The 23,035-nt window shown below is 40.7% G+C and overlaps 1 protein-coding gene across 3 annotated transcripts in view; it reads right to left on the reverse strand.

The window, feature by feature from the left end:
- Znf407 (zinc finger protein 407) overlaps positions 1-23,035 on the reverse strand; it is a 426,208-nt gene that overhangs the window by 392,606 nt on the left and 10,567 nt on the right. For 2 of the 3 annotated variants that reach the window (XM_052742699.1, XM_052742697.1), the window contains exon 2: positions 1,486-6,176. In XM_052742699.1, coding sequence (XP_052598659.1) covers positions 1,486-6,115 — 4,630 coding nt within the window. In that variant the 5' untranslated portion in view covers positions 6,116-6,176. Of the gene's footprint in view, positions 1-1,485; positions 6,177-8,149; positions 8,453-23,035 lie in introns of those variants that run through there. The other variant, XM_052742698.1, reaches the window with a different exon arrangement.

Consider the following 23,035-nt stretch of genomic DNA (forward strand, 5'->3'; position numbering starts at 1 on the left):
TCCACAAACTAAACATTAACATGAAATGTTCAATGTGTCAGAATATAGACCCTAAATCAGGTACTACCTCAATGAAAACCAAACTCCAATGCATAGTGAGGGAACCATGTTCACAAACTCTGGTCCTTGAAAGAAGAATCTTACTGCTGGGTGCCACACTTGTAGATACAAACTATCTGTTGATGAATATTTTTTAAATTTCTAATATCTTAAGAATTTTATTAAGGGCAAGAGACATGGCTCAGCAGTTATGTCTCTTATGATCACAGGCTTAGAGTCCCATGGGATCTAATGCCCTCTTCTGGCTTCCATGGGCACTGCATGCATTCGGTACACAGACATACATGCAGGCAAAGCACATAAAAAAATAAAGGTAGAGGGGGAGGAAGGACTGTAGGAGCCAGAGGGGTCAAGAACACCACAAGAAAATGGCCCACAGAATCAACTAATCTGGGCTCACAGGGGCTCACAGAGACTGAACTGACAATTAGGGAGCCTACATGCGTCTGACCTAGGTCCTCTGCATATGTTATGGTTGTGTAGCTTGGTCTTCTTGTAGGACTCCTAACAGTTGGGGGGGCTCTCTGACTCTTTTGCTTGCTTGTGGTACTTTTCCTCATCCAGCCTTAATACTAGGGGAAATGCCTAGTCTTATTGCAACTTAATATGCCATGTTTGATTGATATACCTGGGAGGCTTGCCCTTTTCTGAAGGGAAAGGAGGAGTAGATCTGGGGAGAGGGGAGGTTGGGGCAAGAAATGGGAGGACAGGACGGAGGAGAAACTGCACTCAAGATGTAATACATGAGAGAAGAAGAAGAAAAGAAACAAATTTGAGGGCGTGGTGGCACACACCTTTAATTCCAACACTTGGGAAGCAGAAGCAGGAGGATCTATGTGAGGTAGAGAACAGCCAAGGCTACATAGTGAGTTTCAGGACAGCCAGGGCTACACAATGAGGCCCTGTCTCAAAACATAAGAATTTTATTAAAGGCTAAAAGCTACTTAATATGCTCTCCAAAAACCATAAAGTGTCGTTTACTGTAACTTTGGAAAACCAAAAAATTAGGACAAAACAAATGAAAAGCAGTAAAACACAGGGGCTTTGCAAAGGCATCAGATGGTGCTTTGACAAAAGTGAAAGAAATTTGTCCACTAATCTGCCTTTAGACTCTCTAAGACTGGGGTTGGGGATTTAGCTCAGTGGTAGAGCACTTGCCTAGCAAGTGCAAGGCCCTGGGTTCGGTCCTCAGCTCTGAAAAAAAAAAAAAAAAAGCAGCCCTAGACTCTCTAAGACTAAATTGCCTCTGGAAACGTTAAATGTCGACACTTATTAGACACAAGCAAAGCATCACATAAACATGAAATATTAATTAGGTGGAAGGCCCACAAGCAAATTCAAATGGGGTTCCATACCTGGTTGGGACCCAAAGTCATTCTTTCACACTTCATAGGAAAACACAGGCTTGCTACAAGGGTTACATACCTGTATGAGTCCGAATGTGAGCCAGAAAGGCCATGGAATTGCTACTCCGACACATCTTCCCACAGTATTTGCAGATATTCCCCTGGTTTTCTTCTCTCTCTCGATTGATTTGCTCAGTGTCTTCCACTATGTACTTATTTACCTCCCGTAGCAATTCCTCGTGCTGTCCTTTAATATGCAGAAATAAATTCTGTTCAGAATCAAAGGGCTCTGTACACTTGACACATTTGAAGGTGGCCCCTCCCTCTGGAAGCTCTTCTACACTGGCCTGTTCATTTCTCATATGACCAGCACTAGCCAAATGCTGATGAAGGTTGCTCTCAGTATAGAATGATTTTCCACAAAGTAAACAATGAAAGTGTTTCTCTTTTGTAGGATGCTTCATGGCTATGTGAACATTCAGTCCACTCAGTCCATCTGCTAAGAAACCACAATCATCACATCTGATTCGAGTGGACTCGCCAAAGGAACTGCCTTCAGCTCTCCTCTTCTTCAAGCCTTGGGCACAGTCTTTTAGAGGCAACTCACTAACTCTCACCCCTGTTGCCATCAGACCCTCTTCCGACTGATCTACCAATTCACTATCTTCAGAAGTTTTTATTCTAATTATGGAAGAATCAAACCGGCCAAAACTGTACATGGTTTGCCCTTTATCATCAATACTTATTATAGTTTCATACACATCATTGCTGTCAACTGTGTCATCAGAAGCTGGGCCATCCTCTTCCAAAACAATTTCAGTGTCGTGTTGTGAAGTCATCAGAATTTCCTTATTCTCGAGAACAGGGTTTGCTTGCACATCTTTCAAATCTTCTGAATTCTGTTCACATCCAGCTTTGTTCTGGCCACCACCATCCAGGTCCAGGTCCTCTCTTGATATTTTCAGCACAACAGGGGAAGTGGATTCAGGGGGGTGGTCCCCATCTAAGTCTCCAGAGCAGAGGGACTTGTCAAGGGCTTTCCCTCCACTGTCATCTGGACTGCCTCCCTCATCTTCACAGCGTGTACTTGAGTCACCAACATCATTCAATGTGCCCTGGCTTTTCTTTGCCGCCTCACAATCCGCAGCAGAGCTTCCTGGATTTTCATTTTGAAGACAGCCTGGGGAGCCATGATTAGAGGGCGTATTGAGGGACACTATCTCTCCAGGTTTCATATTTTTGTCCTTAACAAGGGACTGTTCCAAGGTCTCACAAAAGGAATGATCTTCCTCAGTCACAATTTCCACTGAGTCAGAAGCACAGAGCACCTTAGACATCTCTAAATTAGTATTCTCATCTAAAATAGAACCATCTGCAGCATTTCTAGATTTGAGAGTACCAGATGATTGGTCTGGTTTTATTTTAAATTCCTCGGGGTTTTGTGAATGTTCCTCCTCAGGTATAAGGATGCTTTTGGCCATATCTGAAGAAGCTGCTTCCACATTAGAAGAGTTGAGGTAAGACTGCCTTTTCATTTTATGCTTCTCTGTTGCAGCATGCCTAGTCATTTCTCTTCGAGTTACTGCATAGTAATCACAGGCCATACAATAAAACTCAAACTCTTTGGTGTGCTTCCTTTTCACATGTAGCTCTAGAGAAGCAGCAGAATGAGCACTGAACTCGCAGTGCAGACATTTATTGTCACTTGAACCTGCAACATCTCTCTGAGAGCATGCATCATTCTGTAGAAGGTCCTCTGTCTCTAGAGATATCTGTCCCTTTTTATCAGAGAGGCGACTGCTAACTTCTCTATCTACAGAATGAAATACATTTTCACCTTCAATTTCTACTGCATTTCCACAATTGACCACTGGCTTATCTAAAGGAGATGTATCTGACTCAGTGGACTTGTTAGCCTGTTGATCGGAAACAGTCACTGCTAAAGGGGTGTTCTTTTTACATGCTTCAAGATTACCTCCTTCTGGGCCAACAATTATATCTGAACTTTGTTTCCCATTTGCTTCTATTTCTACCCGTCCTTTATGTTTCTTGGTGGCACAATGACGTTCCATATCTCCTTTAGTTACAGTATAATACTTACATACCTTGCACAAATAACTGTACTGGTGACTGTGTTTACGCCTGATGTGCACAGTCAAATTTGTAATACTAGAGGCCAAAAGTCCACAGTGTGAACAAGTCCGTGAAATGCTGCCTTTGGGCCTCCCTCTCTTTGGAGTAGTGGCTAAGGCTAATTCATCATCTTTGGTGATGACACCAGACTGTGGCAGTTCCTTAGGAGTTAGCAAGCTCTGCTCACGATAGGAATGCTCCTGTAATCGTACACCAGCATGGCCTTCGGGCCTTCCACTTCCAGAAACACTAGACTCCTCTTTTTTATCATTTGCACCTATGCATACCCTTTCAATGCACTCTTCAAAACTTAAACCAATATTATTTTTCTTAGCATTTTCAAGATGTTTGCTTCTTTTAATGTGCTTCTCCATTCCCTCTTTGCTCAATGAATACAGATTACATGCTTTACAAAGAAAGTGATAGTCTTGCCCATGCCGAAGCTTTATGTGTCTTGTGAGAACAGTAGAAGACCTTGTTTTATAAAAACACTTCTTACACTGAAACTGAGGCTTACTTGAATGCCTTGCTTCACTTCCATGGCCTACCCTCGACTCAGCAAGATCCCCCTTAGCTGCTTTCCCTGATTCTTCTCTAGAATCTTCCATGTTTTCTGATTCTAAAGTACTTAAGGGTAAAACAGAATCACTGCTCAATGATGAAGCCGTCTTTGGTTGAACCACTAAGCTATTATGCATCTCAGTTGCTCTGTGCTCTTCTACATCTTTCTCAGACAAGAACAAATTACAAGAGGTGCAAAAAAAGCCCATGCTATGCTTTTCCTTCATGTGGTCTCTAAGACTCATTTCATTCAAGGAAATAAAGGAACAACACTGACAGCTGAGGACAGGAGCCATTTGCTGATGCTGATTACTGTGCAAGTGTTCCTCTAAGTCTTTCCTTGACGGACTAGAGAAGTTACAAGTCTGACAGTAAAACTGCATCTCTCTTGCACGGCACCTTTTCTCATGAATGTCCAAGTCTGTCTTGTCTGCAGTTATATGACCACACCCTGTACAGGTACACAGGACCTGGCGGTCAGAAGCTGGCTTTACTGGCAGGGAGCCCAGCTGTGTGGAGCCCGAAAGACAGGAAGCTGTCTTGTCCTGTATCACTTCTGGGTCGTCTGAGGTAGTCACACACAGACTCTGGACATCCTTGCTCATTTGTTCCATCATTGACTGTGCATCATTTGTTTTCATCTGTGTCCTAAAGTGTTTCATATACATCCTCTGAGTTTCATTTGTACCCCTTTTATTAATTCCTAGAAGATTAAACCTTTTCTTTGCCTGGCCCTTTAAAGTAAAAGTGCCACTTCGTCTTCGAAAGCTATTACCCAACATTAGGAGATTTCGCTCAGACCTTGGCCTCGAGGTGGTGCTGATACTGATATGTGCTATCTGGAGGGTATTTTTGATGGATTCTGATTTACCTAAAAGACCCTCTGAGCTCACTAAGCCCCCTAGCTGTTTGTTCTGATTTTCAGGATTTTGAGCTACACCAAAAGTAACATTTTCCTCAACAATTTCTTCTTTCCCTGATGAGGAATTCCTAGATGGCACCATTTCGACAAGCAGCTCACTACTACCACCACTATGTTCAGAAAGGGCTCCTCTGCAGTCTTTGAACTTGTTCCCAGGATTCTGCAGTCCTTTTGAATCCCCATTCCTTGCTATTGGTTTAGAAGCTCTTGGTTTTGTTCTAACATTCTTTGTTCCCATGGCACACGCTTTTTTAGGAAAAGGTTGTTTTGTTAAGATTTGTACAAATCCTCCACGAGCCGCAAGATTCTGACGCCGAAGGTGTGTTTTGCCAAGGTAATGTGCATTCAACAGGTCTTCTTCAGTACATTGGAAGCCACAGAGATCACAGGAAAAGATTTTCTGTGGCCCGTGAGTGTGTTTCACATGAACATGAGGAGATGAGCTGCTCTCTGCTCTGTGGCTACAGTGGCAACAGGCACATCCCTTCTCCTGTTCCCCATGACATTCCACATGCTTTTCCAAAGCTGAGCAAGAGGAAAATGAACGGCCACACATGCTGCACTTGAGGACGGTCTCTGCATTTCCAAAGCTACAACTAATACTCATTTCTTCTGGAGCAAAAGGGGTGTGTCTTTCCGGAACAAGGGAAACCATTTCCTGAGCAGGCTTTCTCACTGAATCTGTTTTCAAAGGAAGGGTATCCAGTGTGCTAAAATCACAAGATGGAGGAAAGCCACTAGGAAGGGCTCTGCCTCCATCTGAGTGGCTGGTTGAAAAGGTCTCCTTCCCTGCTTCAGTCAAATGGACACTAGCTTCCGCAGTGTCCAACCCACAGGTGCCCTGCTCTCCCGTCTCAAGGGGCTCCACTGCCTCTATTCTCATCCGCTTAGAAGCAAGTTCACTTCTGTCTTCCTCCACAGCAACACTGTCCGAGCTGGATGATTCTGAAAAAGCCCTTTTGCTCGTAAAATTCTCAGAGGCATTTGCTATCCCATCAGATACAGGCCCACAACTAGCAGCATGGGATGAAACACTTTTCTTGTCTGTTGCTTCCTCGTCCTCATCATTTTCATGTTTATTCTCAGAATCCATTCTTAATAAAGTTCTGGTGATGTTTCTTCTGTCAAAGTTGAATTTAACTAGAATTTATAATCTGTGAAATAAACAAACATGGCATTAAAGCTTTGAACATAAAGAAAATGCAAACCTCTTAGTCTGAACCTAAGCAAGAAAAACATAATGAAATTAAACTCAATGAAGTTTCTTCCATACTTGACCAAACTTGACCACATGTATAAAGTTCTTTTCATAAAACTGGCAGTCTTGCTGCGTGTAGTGGTTCAAACCTATAATCCTCTGAGGCTGGAACAGGATGATTGCCTTATGATCAAGGTCAATCAAGGTTACACAGTGACTACCAGGCCAAGCCTGGCTACAGAGTGAGCTTCTCATCTTAAAAAAATAAAAAAATAAAAAAAACATGTGATCAAACCTGAGGACCACTGTGACTCACAAACCTGTGGACCACTGTGACTCACAAAGCAATACTATGCATCTCTGTTGATGAGAAAAGGATACTCCCCAACAGCTTCCAAACTCCTCACATTTTACATCTGTCAAACACTAGATTTCAGGTGACTCCTTTTTAAACAGAGAAGCCTTTCTTTCAAATTATATTGTGGTGGATTCCCATTCTACAAAACAGATGTGAACAGAACCAGTGACGGGTCTGGAGGACTTGCCTTCTGTGTAGCCTCTAACAGGTACTAAATGCTGGTCCAAAAGCAACTACTTTGTCCCTTGTCCCTAAAGCAAAAGCCTTCCCCGACTGTTCTCAGTAGATCTCAATTAACACCATACATTCTCATCACAGATGACCACCACTCATGCTAAATCTTCTGCCAATGAAAAGCCACCCCTCCTCCAGGTGTGCATCAACTTCCCTACCTCACAGTCCGTTTTGTATTGTCTGAAGGTTAATGGCAAAGGTAAATGTCAGTGGTACAAAATTAATGGAGTAAGTTTTTTGGAGGGAGGGGAATTACCCTGAATAGAATGCCTTAAAAGTCAATATTATTGATTTTATTTTTCATTATGATAGTTAATTAAATTTACACATATCGTTTTCCATTTATTTTATACTATGATTGAAATTTTTAGTCAAATGTGATTTTATTTGAAGTTAATAAAAGTCATTAACAAATAATGACATAGCCCGGGCGGTGGTGGCGCACGCCTTTAATCCCAGCACTCGGGAGGCAGAGCCAGGCAGATCTCTGTGAGTTCGAGGCCAGCCTGGGCTACCAAGTGAGTTCCAGGAAAGGCACAAAGCTACACAGAGAAACCCTGTCTCGAAAAACCAAAAAAAAAAAATGACATTTTAAACTATTTAGCTACTTTTTCCATAAATGACAAATAAAAATGAAGCCTGTTACTTAAAAGTGGAGAACAAAAAATAATATGTAAGGCATGGAATCAAATATATAAATGATAGAAAAAAATTAGACTTTTATCAAAATTAAAAACTTCCAAGGACACTATGCTATAAAGGTCACCAATTAGAAATTGAAAAAAGAACCCTTGGAACAGGACTTTTTTTTTTAATTACATATCTGATAAGGCATTTGCTCCTAGACTATTCAAAAACACATTACAATAATTTCAAAATGAAGAAAAAATCTGATTATAAATTCCCCCATAGGAAATACAAAAATGGCCAACAGCACAAGAAATAAAAAAGTAAATAAATAAAAATAAAAACTCATACATCACTAGTCATTAGAGAATTGCAGTCATGTCACAATAGGATTCTGCTTTCTAGCTACTAGAATAAATGCAAATGAAAAATCAGATCACAGCAGAGCAGTCAACTGAGCCCACAAGTGGCATCAGGGAGACCAAGGCAGGACAGGTACCTGAGTCACACTGCAGAGTAATCAAGCCAGTCTGAGCAGCACAGCAGAACTTTGTCTTAAAAAAAAAAAAAAAAAAAAAAGGAAAGAAAGTAAAGGAAAGGTGTGGTGGTATTGTGTTCCCCAAAATATTGTGCACCCTAATAAACTTATCTGGGGTCAGAGAACTGAACAGCCACTAGATACAGAGGCTAGAAAATGGTGGCACTCATACCTTTAATCCTAGCATTCCAGAGGCAGAAATCCATCTGGATCTCTGTGAGTTCAAGGCCACATTGGAAACAGCCAGGCATGGTGACACACGCCTTTAACCCCAGAAAGTGAGCCTTCAATCCCAGGGAGTGATGGCAGAACGCAGAAAGGTATATAAGGCGTGAGGACCAGGAACTAGGCTGGTTAAGCATTCAGGCTTTCGAGAAGCAGTTCAGCTGAGAGCCATTTGTTTGATGAGACAGAGGCTTCCAGCTGAGGAACCAACTGGCGAGGTGAGGTGGCTGTGGCTGGTTCTGCTTCTCTGATGTTCCAGCATTCACCCCAATACCTGGCTCCAGGTTTGTTTATATTAAGACCTTTTAAGATTCATGCTACAGAAAGGAAAGGAAAGGGAGGGAGGGAGGGAGGGAGGGAGGGGAAAAGGAAAGGAAGAGGAGGGGAAAGGGAGGGGAATGGAAGGTGAGGGGAAAGGGAGGGGAAGAGAAGGGAAGGGGAAAGGGAGGGGGAGAGGAAGGAGAAGAGAAGGGAAGGGGAAAAGGGAAGGGAGGGGAGGGGAAGAGGAAAGGAAGGGAAGGGAAGGAGGAGGGGGAGAGAGAAAAGGAAGGGAAGGGAGGGGAGGGGGAAGGGAAGGGAGAAAAAAAGTGGAATCACAACAAATGTTAGTGAGGCTATGGAGCAACAGAACCTTCCCGCAGCTAATAGGAGTTGAAGCAAAAAAAAGCAGCTCAGGTATCCAGAGGATGCCTCCCAGATATCATTATCAAGATACAAGCTCCAGAGCAGGCAGAATGGCTCAGCAGTTAAAAGCACTTAGCCCCAAGTCTGAGTGCTTAATTCCAATTCACCCTGCAAAGCTGTCCCTCTGACCTCCAGAGGCCATGACACACATGTGCACACACACACAAGTACTGTTAAAAATTGGGGGATGAGAGAAGACAGAGCTCTGGAGTTGGGGATACGGTTTAGTGGTATTGTTCACCTGGATTGCAAAAGGCACTAGACTCAATCCCTAGTACTGTCAAAAGAAATGTATATAAGACACAGAGCTCTGTCCCTAAATGTTCTCTAAAGATGTCTCCTGCATGCCCCTTTGCAGTCCATTCCCAGAAGCACACCCCCTCACTCCTCATCACACCATACCACATACCCAACCACAGTTTAGAATTCTTCCACAGTGAATAGACAAGTCTGTTCTAGAAGTTCCAATAAGTAGACTCATATAACAAGGATTGGCGGGAAGAGGGGTCTGGCTGCAGCTCAGCAAGGTGTTTTGGGTTGCACATGTCAGTACAATATCCCACTGAACTGTTGAGTATGATAAACTACACAGATACAACAGAACTCTGCTGATGGACATCTGAGCTATTTCTTTTTGTTGCTATTATGATAAAAATGCTATGAGTATTCTTATATAAGTCTTTTCATAAATACATTTTTCATTTCTTTTAAGTAAATACCTAGGGCAGATCTAACTTTATGAGAAACTGCTTGACTGATTTTCAAAGCAGTTGTACTATTCAAACTGCCACCTGCCATGCACAGGATCCCAAGAGCATATGTCCATTTTTTAAATACTAGTCATGCTAGTGGATGTATGTGCTTTTAATCTGCATTCCCTTGAAGACAGTGACGGCTTATGTGCTTTGTTAGCCTTTTGCTCATTTCTTACCTTGGTTCTTTGTTTTCTTTATTGAGTTGTAGAAGTTGCACATGGATCCCAAATACGAAATCCTCTGTCAGATATGTTTTATAATACTTTTTCCTTTTTCATTTTATTAATGATATTTTGTATAAAAAGCTTTAAACTTTAATGAAACCAATGCCCTTCCTATTCCTCTTACGGTAATTTGTGTATGTGATTATTTTCTGTTTCTCCATGCTTGAATATAAACCATGGTTTATTTTATTCATCCACATATCCTAAGGGTCTACAACATTTCCAGGCACTTACATAGTATTAAAATAAATAAATGTTGGCCGGGCGTAGTGACGCACACCTTTGATCCTAGTACTTGAAAGGCAGAGGCAGGCGGACCTCTTGAGTTCAAGGCCAACCTGGCCTACATAGTGAATTCCAGGACAGTCAGAGCTATGGAGTGAGATCTTGTCACAGACAGAAAGACAGACAGACAAAAAACATGAATGCCTGTCACATAAGGAAAGTCTCGGGAGGCAGAACCAGGTGGATCTCTGTGAGTTCGAGCACAGATCCAGGACAGGCACCAAAGCTACACAGTGAAACTCTGTCTTGAAAAACCAAAAAATAGTAATAAATAAAAAAAAGAAAAGTCTCACATCCAAGTATTTACAAATGAAACAAAAAATGTCTACGATGTACTTCAAACATGTCCAGGTGAGGCATATGAAGCAAACTGCTAATAGTTATTTAAAAGTGAGTAAAAAGCAGACACAGATTCACTGTATCATTCTATCAACTTTTTCACTTGTTTATAGAACAAAATGTTTAACTTTATTTAAAAAAAAAAAAAACCTACTAGCCAGGCGGTGGTGGCACACACCTTTAATCTCAGCACTTGGGAGGCAGAGGCAGGTGAATCTCTGTGAGTTAGAGGCCAACCTGGTCTACAAAGTGAGTTCCAAGACAGGCTCCAAAAGCTACACAGAAAAACCCTGTCTTGAAAAACCAAAAAAAGAAAGAAAAAAAGAAAAAGAAAAACTACTTGACTGTTTGAACTGCTCTGCACGGCCACCAATCATGTATAATAACTCTGGCACATGCACATGCTTCCCAAGAGACAATGTCAGTCTTGTCTTTATTTAAAGCATGCAATAAAGGTTCAGTTTTAAAATCTAAAGGGGTTGGGAGGCAGTTCACTGGGTAAAGTCCTTGTTCACAGCATGAGGATTCCAGTCCAAATCCCAAAACACAGAGAAAAGCCAGGCATGTATAACCCAACTCCTGCAGAGGGGGCGGGCCCTGGCCAGTCAGTCTTGCCAAAATGAGGTGCTCCCGGTTCAATGAAAGATTGTCTCAAAATAAGGTGGACAGTAACAGAAGACACCTGATGCTAACCTCTGACCTCCACATGTGCACACCTGGGTGAGCATACCTACAATATACAAACATAGACCACACATACATAAACAAAAAGTTTACTACTTAGTCTAAACCAACATGAGCTGTGTTCTGTTCAATACTGAGCTGCTTCTACAAGTGCTGCCATCGAAACTAGATTACACTGCTGTGGGCAGCAGCAGGAGCCCTTCCAGCAGTGCACCAAAGAGCACACATGCACGTGTGTTCAGAGTGCATATTCTGTTGCAAGCACACTTACACACACACACACACACACACACACACACACACACACACACACAAAGTGTCCACCATATGAAACTATCCCATGCTGACACAATTCATTATCTACTGGAAAATAATCTACTGGAATGTACCTGATGTATATAAAACTACATGATTGTGCAGATATAATTAAGATAATGAGCAAGAATCAGACACCCAAGGAGAACATTCAAACTAGTTGAATAGTTTGTCTAAATCTTTGAAGAGACTAAATCTGTGTGGGTTTTTGGTTTGTTGCTGTGGTTTTGGGTTTGGTTTGTTCTGTTTATTGTTTTGAATTTGGGTTGGGTGCTGGTGCTTTGCTGAGAAAGTATGTAGAAATAGTTAAACACCTCAAGAGGAAGCAGGATTGGGCAAATGCAAGGAGCATGAAGCACAGCTCTGGACAGGCCAGCTTTCCACCACAGAGTGGTTTACAAAACAGGCAGCTGATCAGGCCATCCCAGCCACCATTTCTAAAAACATTGATCAGCTCTGGAGCCAGAGGATGTCTAGAGACAGGAAGAGAGCACATAAAGTCTAGAATGAAAACAGAGAATGAGCAAGAGTAAGGAGTAGTTTGAATAAGTACTTTAATGTGATGTAAAAGGGATTCAACGGAAATGAGTTTATGCTAATATAGGCTTTAAAAATTCATTAGAAAGGTTATTAGAACAAGTATCATATTCCCAGTGGCGATGGGAACAAGATCATCTTCTTTCTTCTTGAAAGATTCAAATATCACCTGAACATAACAGTTAAAGGGCTCATTTTACTGAAACAGATTTCATTCATTCACACAACAAACACTAAAAGCTTACCAAGAGTCTAGAGCACCCTGATCTCCCAAACCAAAGGAACAGGGATTAATCTCGCTCCAGACAGACTGCCATTTGCAATACAGTAAAATAAAATAAAATAAAATAAAATGAATCTCAGAATTCTCCCCTCAGCAGAGTGTCAAGACTGGAAAACCTAGTAGGTACGTGGACTAAGACAGTGGCACTGGGCCCAGAGAGATGGCTTAGTGGATGCCTGCTGCCAAGTCAGACATGATAACCTGGGTTCAGTCCCTGGAACCCACATGATGAAAGGAGGAAACCAAGTCCTACAAGTTGTCCTCTGATCTCCACATGTGTACCACAGAATGCACATGCCCAAGTAAAATCAATCAATCCATAATCTTTTAAAGAAAAACCAGCACCATGTATTACTAAACCCAACCTTCCTCAAGCCTCTTGCTTCCTAGACCAAGTCATCAATCACGACCCACACGTACGTAGCCTCACTGAGTCCCAAAGATTTCCAAACACACAGAAACTTCTGGCTACAGGGCTGAGTGTGACTTAGTGGTAGAGCACTTGCCTAGCAAGTGCAAGGTTCTGAGCCCAACGACACAGACACACACACACACACACACACACACACCACCTTTAAGCAGTTGTTTCTGGATGTGAAAATAAGTTATATATAACTTTTTTGATTGTTTTCATCTTACCTATAATTACCAATAAAGTAAATTCCATCTAGAAACTGTCAAAAATTAAAGTCTGTAAGTTATTTCTCATGCTTTAAAGGGGAAAATACCTGAAAAAAAGAAGCATGCTTTTTGAGAACAAGAATAAAACACATCAATAGCAGCCTTCTGATGACACCTGGTGGCCACTTCTCCCGGAAGGCTCTTCCAGTGATGTGGAGGAAGCAGGCTTTCAACTGCTCACTGCATTCGAAGCAGAGCACCTGATGTCCTGCCAACATCCTCACTAGCTTTGTTCACCCATCACTCATCCCAATCCTAGTCTCCATTTCTCCGTGTGCCTTCTCTCTTCTCTATGGGATATCATGAAGACAGCTGAGTCTTCCACTTGCAAGGAGTCATTCGCTCACACACAGACATGCAAGCTGCACGAACCCATCTTCTTCCCACCCTCGTCCTACTCCCTTACCCTCAGCCTTCCTGACAGGCACAAGCACAAAAGGTCCCAACAGTCTCATAACCTCTCCCTTTGAGAAATTCACAACAAGGCAAGCACCAGAAGTTATAATCCTACACAGAAGGGACTCTTTCCTCCTGAAACACTAGGCCACACCACATAGCTAAGAGCTGCAATAGCAACAGCTGAGTAAGAGAATACATGAAAGTATCTGTCAACCTGCCATTTCAAACTGGACTCCCTGCTGAACCTGTATCACGATAGTGTTACCTACCCTAATTTAAAGTTCATTCCTAGAGTCTGTCTATGAAAGACGTCTACTACTGATGTGCAAAATCTTGGGGAACTAAGGGTGCTGTACCTAGCCTTCCCAGCTAGGCCTCTCCTATCAGAAATACCAATTTGGAAAAGAGGTCACAGAATACAGTCTCTGATTCTACAAGGAAAAAGAGTACTCTTCCAGAAAAATCCTTACAATTGTAAGTTAAATAAATAATTCAGACAAGAATATATTTAACACACTAAAATATATTCACTAGATAACACTAGAGGCAATGTTCCACAAATGGACATACAATGAAGTCTGGTTTATTCACGCAGGACTAGCTCTTGAATATTTGAGTTACTGCAACTCCACCTCCTCACTGTCCTATGAGACTACAATACATTTCCTCAGTTATAATACATACTGTTCTCTCTGATGGTTTTTAATGAATTTACAATTGTCACTACTTCAAAGACTTAGCTGCTGCCTCTTCAGAATGGTATGACCCTAGTGAACTGCATCCAAGAAACCAGGAAGTGTCAATGTGTGTGCTACTTGGACTCTCGGTCCCAAAGCATCCATGCTTCCCACCTGCCTTCCCAAGGATCATGACTTCTGGGAATACCAATAGGATATAGCAAGAACACCTGTGCAGCCTGTGGGGCAGCCCCCAGGCAAAGATATGAGGCTTCTTCTCCAGAGCCAGTGAAAAACTGAGGGCTCCCTTCAATTGCCAAGGAATGAGCTAACGTGGTAGACCATCTACCTACCCTGAGTCATTAGTCCTTCAGATGATAACTCCTAAAATCACACTGCAGCCACAGGACAGATCTGAAACCAGAGCTACCCAGCTAAGCTCACTCCCAAATACTCAAGCCACAGGAAAAGCAGGATAGTACATGCTTTTTTTAGGTCACTACATTTTTTTTAAGATTTATTTATTTATTATGTATAGAGAAGTGGGTGCCAGATCTCATTACAGATGGTTGTGAGCCACCATGTGGGTGCTGGGAATTGAACTCAGGACCTCTGGAAGAACAGTCGGTGCTCTTAACCTCTGAGCCATCTCTCCAGCCTGGTCACTACATTTTTGATGTCTTGGTTATTGGGCAACAGACAACTAACATGAAGCCCTTCTCTCAGCCAGACAGTGGTGGCGCACGCCTTTAATCCCAGCATTCAGGAGGTAGAGGCAGTGGACCTCTGTGAGTTCACGGCTAGCCTGGTATACAAAGTAGGTTCCAGGGCATCCAGGGCTGTTACACAGAAAAAAACTTTTCTGAAAAATAAATGAATGAATGAATAAAAATAAAAAAATAAAGTCCTTCTCTCTGTTCTGGCTTCTCAAATGAAGATATGGCTCCAAAGCACACCTTCATTGGCATTTGTTTATTTTCCTTTCTCCCCAACAGGAAGTTTCTATTGGTATTGGAAGGCATTCCATTCAAGTTTAGGGGATGTAGAGCCACTAACTTAGTATAGAGCTTGTGTGTTTGCTCCCACCAATATATCAGACATGCCATTTCTAGCTATTAAAAAAAAAATGCCTTCTAGGACAGGAAAGATGGCTCAAGGACCCAAGGACCCAAGTTGGGCTCCTAGCACCCATGTCCAAGAACAGTTAAAGATAAGCAGGCTAGAACTGTGTGCTCCCAAGACTAGGAATCAGAAGAAACTAGAGTTCTCACTCAAATAAATTAAACTAGAACTATATTTCTATTTCAGAGAAAAACATGTTATATTTAAAAATCTAATTCAATTCTGCATGCAAGTTAAAAATTCAAACATTTGTTTAGTGCTTAAATTAGAGTTAAAACAAAACTAAAGTGCCATATTGCTCAAGATCAAAGCACAGTGATAAAAGCGTAAGTACATCACCACCCCACCACTATCCCGGATTCCTATCCTTACACTACTACTTACGAAGATGGGCTGACAGCAATACAAAACCTGGATCATCACATGGTGAGCACACTGTAAAATGAGGCCATCCCTCATACTTGCCCGTTACTTTCTTAAGGTTTAAAACCTTCCCACATTTGAAGTACTACTTCCTAAACACCTTAAAACGATCCAGTCATGAACTTAACTTTATGACAACTTTATATCAACTATCTCTGACAAACGTGTTTCACACTGAGAAAGATTCTACACAAAAAGTTAAAATTTAATCTATCTTTTTAAAGGCATTTTTAAAATCAATACTTTGGTAGTATTTCCATCTAATTTTTTAAGAAAAAAGCTGCTGGACCAGAAATAAAAGGCTAAGATAAAGGAGTGACACCTCGAGGAGTAAAAAGGAGAAAAATGCAATGTCATCAGAGCACACGTTCCTGGCTTGTCTCATGGTATCTGAAAAGGCTGTTTTATTATCAGTGTAACTAATCACAATGAAACCGTCTCTTACAACTAAAGACATTATAATGAATTTTCTTTACAGCTACAGAGGAATGGGATTTGCTGTTTCACATCAAATTGAACAGGCTGTATAAATTCTTCTTCCTATTTATTGTAAAATATAATTTCATCTATAAAATCAGTCATGAAATATTAAAACTGAAACAACAGAATTTATGTCCTTTACTTAATTGAGTTGAAACGGTCTATTCACTAAAAATAGAGGTGGGAGGTCACAGGTGATGGAGCCCCTCTTTCCTCATTAAGTGTTTCCATTAATCCCTTAATTTTCAAGAATTTATAATGCAGCCATTTAAAAAAAAGCATTGCATGATAAAAGTTAGTCTATGTTCCTTAAATTTTCCCTTCTTCTCTTTCAAAGCAAGAGATGAAGCACGTTACATACAAATGCTGAGGAGAGTGGAGGACACAGGAGCATAAAGTTAAAGAAACAGATCACACTGCAATTTTTAACACTAGTGAAAAAGAACACAAGCTACAAAGGGAAAGTCTTTACTTCCTTCTCAACTGCACCAAGTCAGCTGGAAGACACAGGCAAGTTTCAGCTTCTTTGTTATAGTCCAAGAAGGAAAGATTACGATTCCTAAATTCAATCAAAAATCCCTTGCCAATGTGAATCACTAAACACTCAAATACTGCGTTCTTAGTAATGGGTTTCTTTTTAATTAAAGAGAAAAAATAGAAAAATGGGATTTTGAAAATCTGGAGGAACTGTAACAAAAACAAGAGATAGAGGGAAAGAAGGACGGTGCTAAAGACAGGCGCACAGAGCTCTGCTTAGACTCATCAGGTCTGTGAGGAGAGATGGAATACAAAGAACTGCAGGGAGAAAAGCCTAAAACTACTAATTTCGGAAGAAATCTGGAAAACACTGTAATTCCAGATGTCAATAAGCTAACACACCATATAAAACTATCAAGCCTCAAGACATTTGGAATATAAATTATTAGGTACCAAAGATCTGAGTGTTAAGAAAGTATATTTAGAAAGGAGAAAATCTTCAGCATTAAATTTTTAAATGAATATAGTTCTACTCAGTCCATTTATATAATAAGGTTAATTTTTTCTTCTTGGTAGGGAAATTATAGGTAATTTTTTTCTCCAATTCATGGCATTTTTCTATACTTTCCAAAATAACCTTTAGGGATGGAGTTAAGTGTGAAGCTTAAGAAAAAAAAAGTTGCTACCCATTACTGAAGTACTAAAAAATGATGATTGCTATCAAAGGAGAAAGGGAAAGGCTTTAACTGGAGTGGACATCTGCAGCACTACTGTCCAAATGAAAGGTCAAAAGTGCACAAATAAAAGCAAAGTCAGGGTAACATAATCATAGCCAGAGATGTTGGAAGTCACACTGGTCAAACAGCAGGAACACAGACACTAAGAAAGCTACCTATGGCTCTTTAAATCTCAGATTAAACATGCAAGAATGGGAGCTGGTGTTGGCTTGAGAACTAGTAACGCTGTGCACATCTGGTACCCATTCTCCACTCAACGGAACCTGGCTGACTCCAGGGCTGGCCAAGGACACATGAAGAAACTATAGCACATTCTGTCACAAGGAAGGGAGATGCTCTGAAAGAAAAACCATGTCAAGAAGACATGAGCACAAGATTAAGCGTTACCAATTTGTTAGAACTCTGAGTGAAGAAAGCACTTCGATGACTTAGGGATGGATGGGTAAATGGATTGATAGATAGGAGGGATGCAGTAAAGGTAAGAGGGAGGGGGAAAGCACCTAAAAGTACAGCTCTGTTTATATTAGGTCAGGGCCAATGGCCAAACGCAAAAAAGCAATAGAAAGAGAAAGTTATATTGACCAAAAAATGAATCAGGCAAGATTCATCAATGGAACTAGGCCAGGCAGAATATTTTGATATGGAGAAGAACCTTTGCATGATGTTTAAACTGTCTCTCCACAAACCACTGATTAGTTCCAAGGTATAATAAAGAGGGGGGGGGGCGGGGAGAGAGAGAGAGAAAAGTGAAGTGTGGGGAGGGGACAGCAAATGGTACTATCTTGGCTGGGTAATCAAAACCAGCATCCTCAATGAAGCGCAGGTGGACACAGTGTACCCCAAAATGTGATATATTGACAAAATCACATTACCCAAACATCACATCAGCCAAGAATAGAAAACCTCTGACTAAGTAAAAACAGTAAGCAAACATATCATCAGCACTGTGTTGTTTAAGAAAATAAAATGGTGAGAAAGCCCACCAGCCTCAAAAATGCAGTGTCATGAAGACAACAGTTATAGAAATGTTGTAAATGACAGGAGGCTAAGGAGACAAGAAGACCAGATGTAATACCTGAAGACTGGATCCTCTGCTGGCAATGACACATGTAACAAAGGCATTTTAGGTCAACTCTCAATAACTGCCAATCTACATTTACAACACTGGTAACATTAGCGGTATGTAAGAGAGTATCTCTACTGGATTTTCTTTGCTTTGAGTTTGTTTGGTTTTTTGTTTTTGATTTTTTTGGGGGGGTGGGTGTTGTTTTGTTTTTTTAAGGCAAGACCTTACTATGTAGTCATAGCTGGGCAGGAACCCAAGAGATTCTCCTGCCTCTGCCTCCCAAGTGCTGCTATCAAAGGAGATCAACACCATGCCCAATTAATTCTTAAAAAGTTATCAACTGAGTATTCCTGAGTAAAGGGTTATGACACAAACATATATGGGGCTGGATTTAAAACACACACACACACACACACACACACACACACACACACACACACACACACACCTACACATGTGGATATGAGGACTGAGTGTCTATGAGAAAAAGAGGCAGGGTCAGGGATCTAGCTCAGTGATAAAGGATTTGACTAACATGTACAAGGCCCTGGATTTTATCTCCAACAGAATAAAGGCAGAAGGGGGTGCAAATTGACAACAATACATGAATCATTGTAAAAGTTACAAAGATAGGTGATCTAGGAAAAAAAAATCTGTGTTTATTTTCACATTTTTCTATTCAATTTAGAATGGTTTCTGAATAAAAAGTAAAAAAAAAAAGGAAGGGAGAGACAGAGGGAAGGAGGGAGGGAGGGAGAGAGGGAAAGAGGAAGGGAGGGAGGGAGGGAGGAAGGGAGGAAAGAAGGGAGGGAGGGACACAGGGAGGGAAAAAATGGGAGAACAGAATAATTTTATACATATGGCTTATATAGTCCTCTGCAGCATCTCCAACATCTTCTTGCCTTTGAAGGCACCAGCACACGCCACACATACACAGAGAGAGACACATACACATAAATAAAAAGAAAAAAAAGCTTTAAAAAAAATTCAACGAATAATATCAATGCTTTTAGAGGAAAACAGTAAGTATTAACTTACATACCAAGAGTCAAACTTACCCAAAGGACTGAAAACGCTAAAAATGAAATAAAATAAAACATCCCCAATCAGTTCTAGAAAGATGGCTCACAGTGAAGGGCACAATTACTCTTGTAGAGGATATGAGTTCACAACTGCTTGTAACCTCAGCCTCTGACCTGCAGGCATCTGCGTTATGTACACAGACAGACATACACACACACACACACACACACACACACACACACACACACACACACACACACACACAGAGATACACACATAGAGACACATGCACAAACACACACAGAAACACAGAGAGGTACACACAGACACAGAGACACACACACAGACATAAAGACACACACACAAATATTAAAAATAATTTTAAAGCCGTGGCACACGCCTTTAATCCCAGCACTCGGGAGGCAGAGGAAGGTGGATCTCTGTGAGTTCAAGGCCAGCCTGGTCTACAGAGCGAGATCCAGGACAGGCACCAAAACTACATAGAGAAACCCTGTCTTGAAAAAAAACAAAACAAAAAAAAAAGTAATTTTTAAAAACTCTTTTAAAAGGCCACCAATCTAGGTAAACTCTGTAATTTTAAAACTATTTGCAGTGAAGGCCATACTACATACTTCCCTTGTATCAAGGACGATGTTGGCCTCCTGCTGCTCATCTTCCTCCTCCTCCCGACAGTCTCTTGAGACAGGAACAGAAGATGGCCCAGCATGACACTTTCCTTGATCTTTGCTTATTTGTTTGTTTCCTTTGAAACAGTGTCTTACTACTGTATAGTCCAGAATGTCCTCAGACTCAAAATCATCCTGCCTCTGGCTTCTGACTGTTGAGATTACAAAGGACAGTGTGCACCACAGCTGGCTGCAACTTCCTTACTCTTACAGATAACGAGACGAAGAGAAACACACAGAGTTAGGTTCCACAGGTAAGAAGTCTTTTTAATCAAGATTTTGTTTGTAATTATGTGTCTACGTGTACAGTTTTAGTGTAGATTTTGTTTGTAATTATGTGTCTACGTGTACAGTTTTAGTGTAGATTTTGTTTGTAATTATGTGTCTACGTGTACAGTTTTAGTGTAGATTTTGTTTGTAATTATGTGTCTACGTGTACAGTTTTAGTGTAGATTTTGTTTGTAATTATGTGTCTACGTGTACAGTTTTAGTGTAGATTTTGTTTGTAATTATGTGTCTACGTGTACAGTTTTAGTGTAGATTTTGTTTGTAATTATGTGTCTACGTGTACAGTTTTAGTGGAGATTTTGTTTGTAATTATGTGTCTACGTGTACAGTTTTAGTGGAGATTTTGTTTGTAATTATGTGTCTACGTGTACAGTTTTAGTGGAGATTTTGTTTGTAATTATGTGTCTACGTGTACAGTTTTAGTGTAGATTTTGTTTGTAATTATGTGTCTACGTGTACAGTTTTAGTGGAGATTTTGTTTGTAATTATGTGTCTACGTGTACAGTTTTAGTGTAGATTTTTTTGTAATTATGTGTCTACGTGTACAGTTTTAGTGTACATTTTGTTTGTAATTATGTGTCTACGTGTATAGTTTTAGTGGAGATTTTGTTTGTAATTATGTGTCTACGTGTACAGTTTTAGTGTAGATTTTGTTTGTAATTATGTGTCTACGTGTACAGTTTTAGTGTACATTTTGTTTGTAATTATGTGTCTACGTGTACAGTTTTAGTGTACATTTTGTTTGTAATTATGTGTCTACGTGTATAGTTTTAGTGTAGATTTTGTTTGTAATTATGTGTCTACGTGTACAGTTTTAGTGTAGATTTTGTTTGTAATTATGTGTCTACGTGTATAGTTTTAGTGTAGATTTTGTTTGTAATTATGTGTCTACGTGTACAGTTTTGGTGTAGATTTTCGAACATGAATGCAGTGTCTGCCGAGGCCAGAAGGGGACATCAGGTCCCTCGAGGACTGGAGTTACAGGTAATTGTGAGCTATCCAAAGAGAGTGATGGGGACTGAACACAGGTCTTCTGCAAGAACAGTATGTGCTCTTAACTGCTGAGCCATCTCTCCAGCCACTTTTTTCTTCCTTTCTTCCTTTCTCTCTCTCTCTCTCTTTCTTTCTTTTTGTTATGTTCTGGTTTTGGTAAGAAGGCTTAAAAAAACATTAACTAAATGTCTACAAGGAAAAAAAACCAAAATCATACATACACACACACACACACAATTACTACTTAATTTCAAAGAAAAATAAAGTTAAATAGTGGGGAAATAGAAAGACTGACAATATATAAAATTAAGCAAGGTCACAAAAATCTTAGAAAGAAATAAACCACATATTCTCCCATGTTTGGAATCCAGCTGATAACGTATGTATATATGTAAACAAATGTACATGTGGGTACAGTATAACATGAAGGAAAGAGCAGAAGAAAGGCTAAATATAAGGAGATGAGTAAGGACTGAATGCAGGTAATGGACACAGTTATAAACGAGGATATAAAGCTAATTGTTTTTCTAGTTATACTTCTGTGATGGACTTTTTGTTTTTGTTTTTGGTGGTGGATATGAGCATAAAACATACTGAAGAGCTGGGAATGGGGAAGCATGCCTTTAATCCCAGCACAAAATGATGAGAAGCCATTATTCTGGGCTTAGGACTTGTATTAGATCCCAACAGATGACATCACAACAAATTGGAGTTACTCGCTCAATGCTACATCATGGAACTGAAACTTTAAGGAAACAGATCCCAAAACAGACTATTTTTTCCTGAAAACAGGAGACTCAAGTTCACCTAAATCTATCCAACATGGGAGTCTCCTCTGCTTTAACTCTTAATTGTAAACAGTAACTTCTGGGTGTGATGATGCATGCCTTTAATCCCAGCACTACGTAGCAGAGCCAAGCAGACCTGTGTGAGTTCAAGGCCAGCATGGACCCCACTGCAAATCCCAGCAGTCAAGGCTATGTAGTGAGACCCTGTCTCAAAATAATAAACAATAAAAAGTAACCTGAAGGCCGGGGAGACAGTTCCATTGGTAAAGTGCTTATCTCACAAGCATGAGGACCACACAAAAGTGCCGGACACGGTGGTCCACACTTGCTGTCCCAATGCTGTCCCAATGCTGGTGATCACTGGCCAGCCTAACTGGGGAGCTTCAGTCCAATGAGAGTGCTCATCTCAAAGGAGGTGGACTGCATTTCTGAGGATCAAATCAGAGGATGTATCTAGCCTGCACACACACACACTTGAAAAAGGAATGTAAAGTAAGCTGATATTAAGTAGCTTTTCTCTCCATCTGTTTCCGTGTTCCCACCTTACAAAAATCCAGGTTTCACTACTGCCCTGTGGATGCTCTCCTGTTTTGTTAAATGGAGGTATGCTGCTTGGTAAATTACAAAGCCCGCCCAATTAGACCTTTATCTGGACATGTTGTGCTTTTGCCTTCTGGCATCAGCACCAATCCTTTAGAAACATAGCTAGTGAGCAAAGGTGTGAAATTCCAAAGACAGATTCTGAATGAGAAAGTCTGCCCTGTAGCAGAAACCTATACTTTCAAAGAGTCCTCTGGATGATACTAAAAAGCTTTATTTGGGAATCACTGAGCCTCCCTAACTCTTCAAAAAGAGAAGAAAATATACATTTAATGTTTATGTACTGT

This window comes from Peromyscus californicus, unplaced genomic scaffold (assembly GCF_007827085.1).
Source record: "Peromyscus californicus insignis strain IS unplaced genomic scaffold, ASM782708v3 Scaffold_17__1_contigs__length_78620276, whole genome shotgun sequence".
Classification (NCBI taxonomy): domain Eukaryota; kingdom Metazoa; phylum Chordata; class Mammalia; order Rodentia; family Cricetidae; genus Peromyscus; species Peromyscus californicus.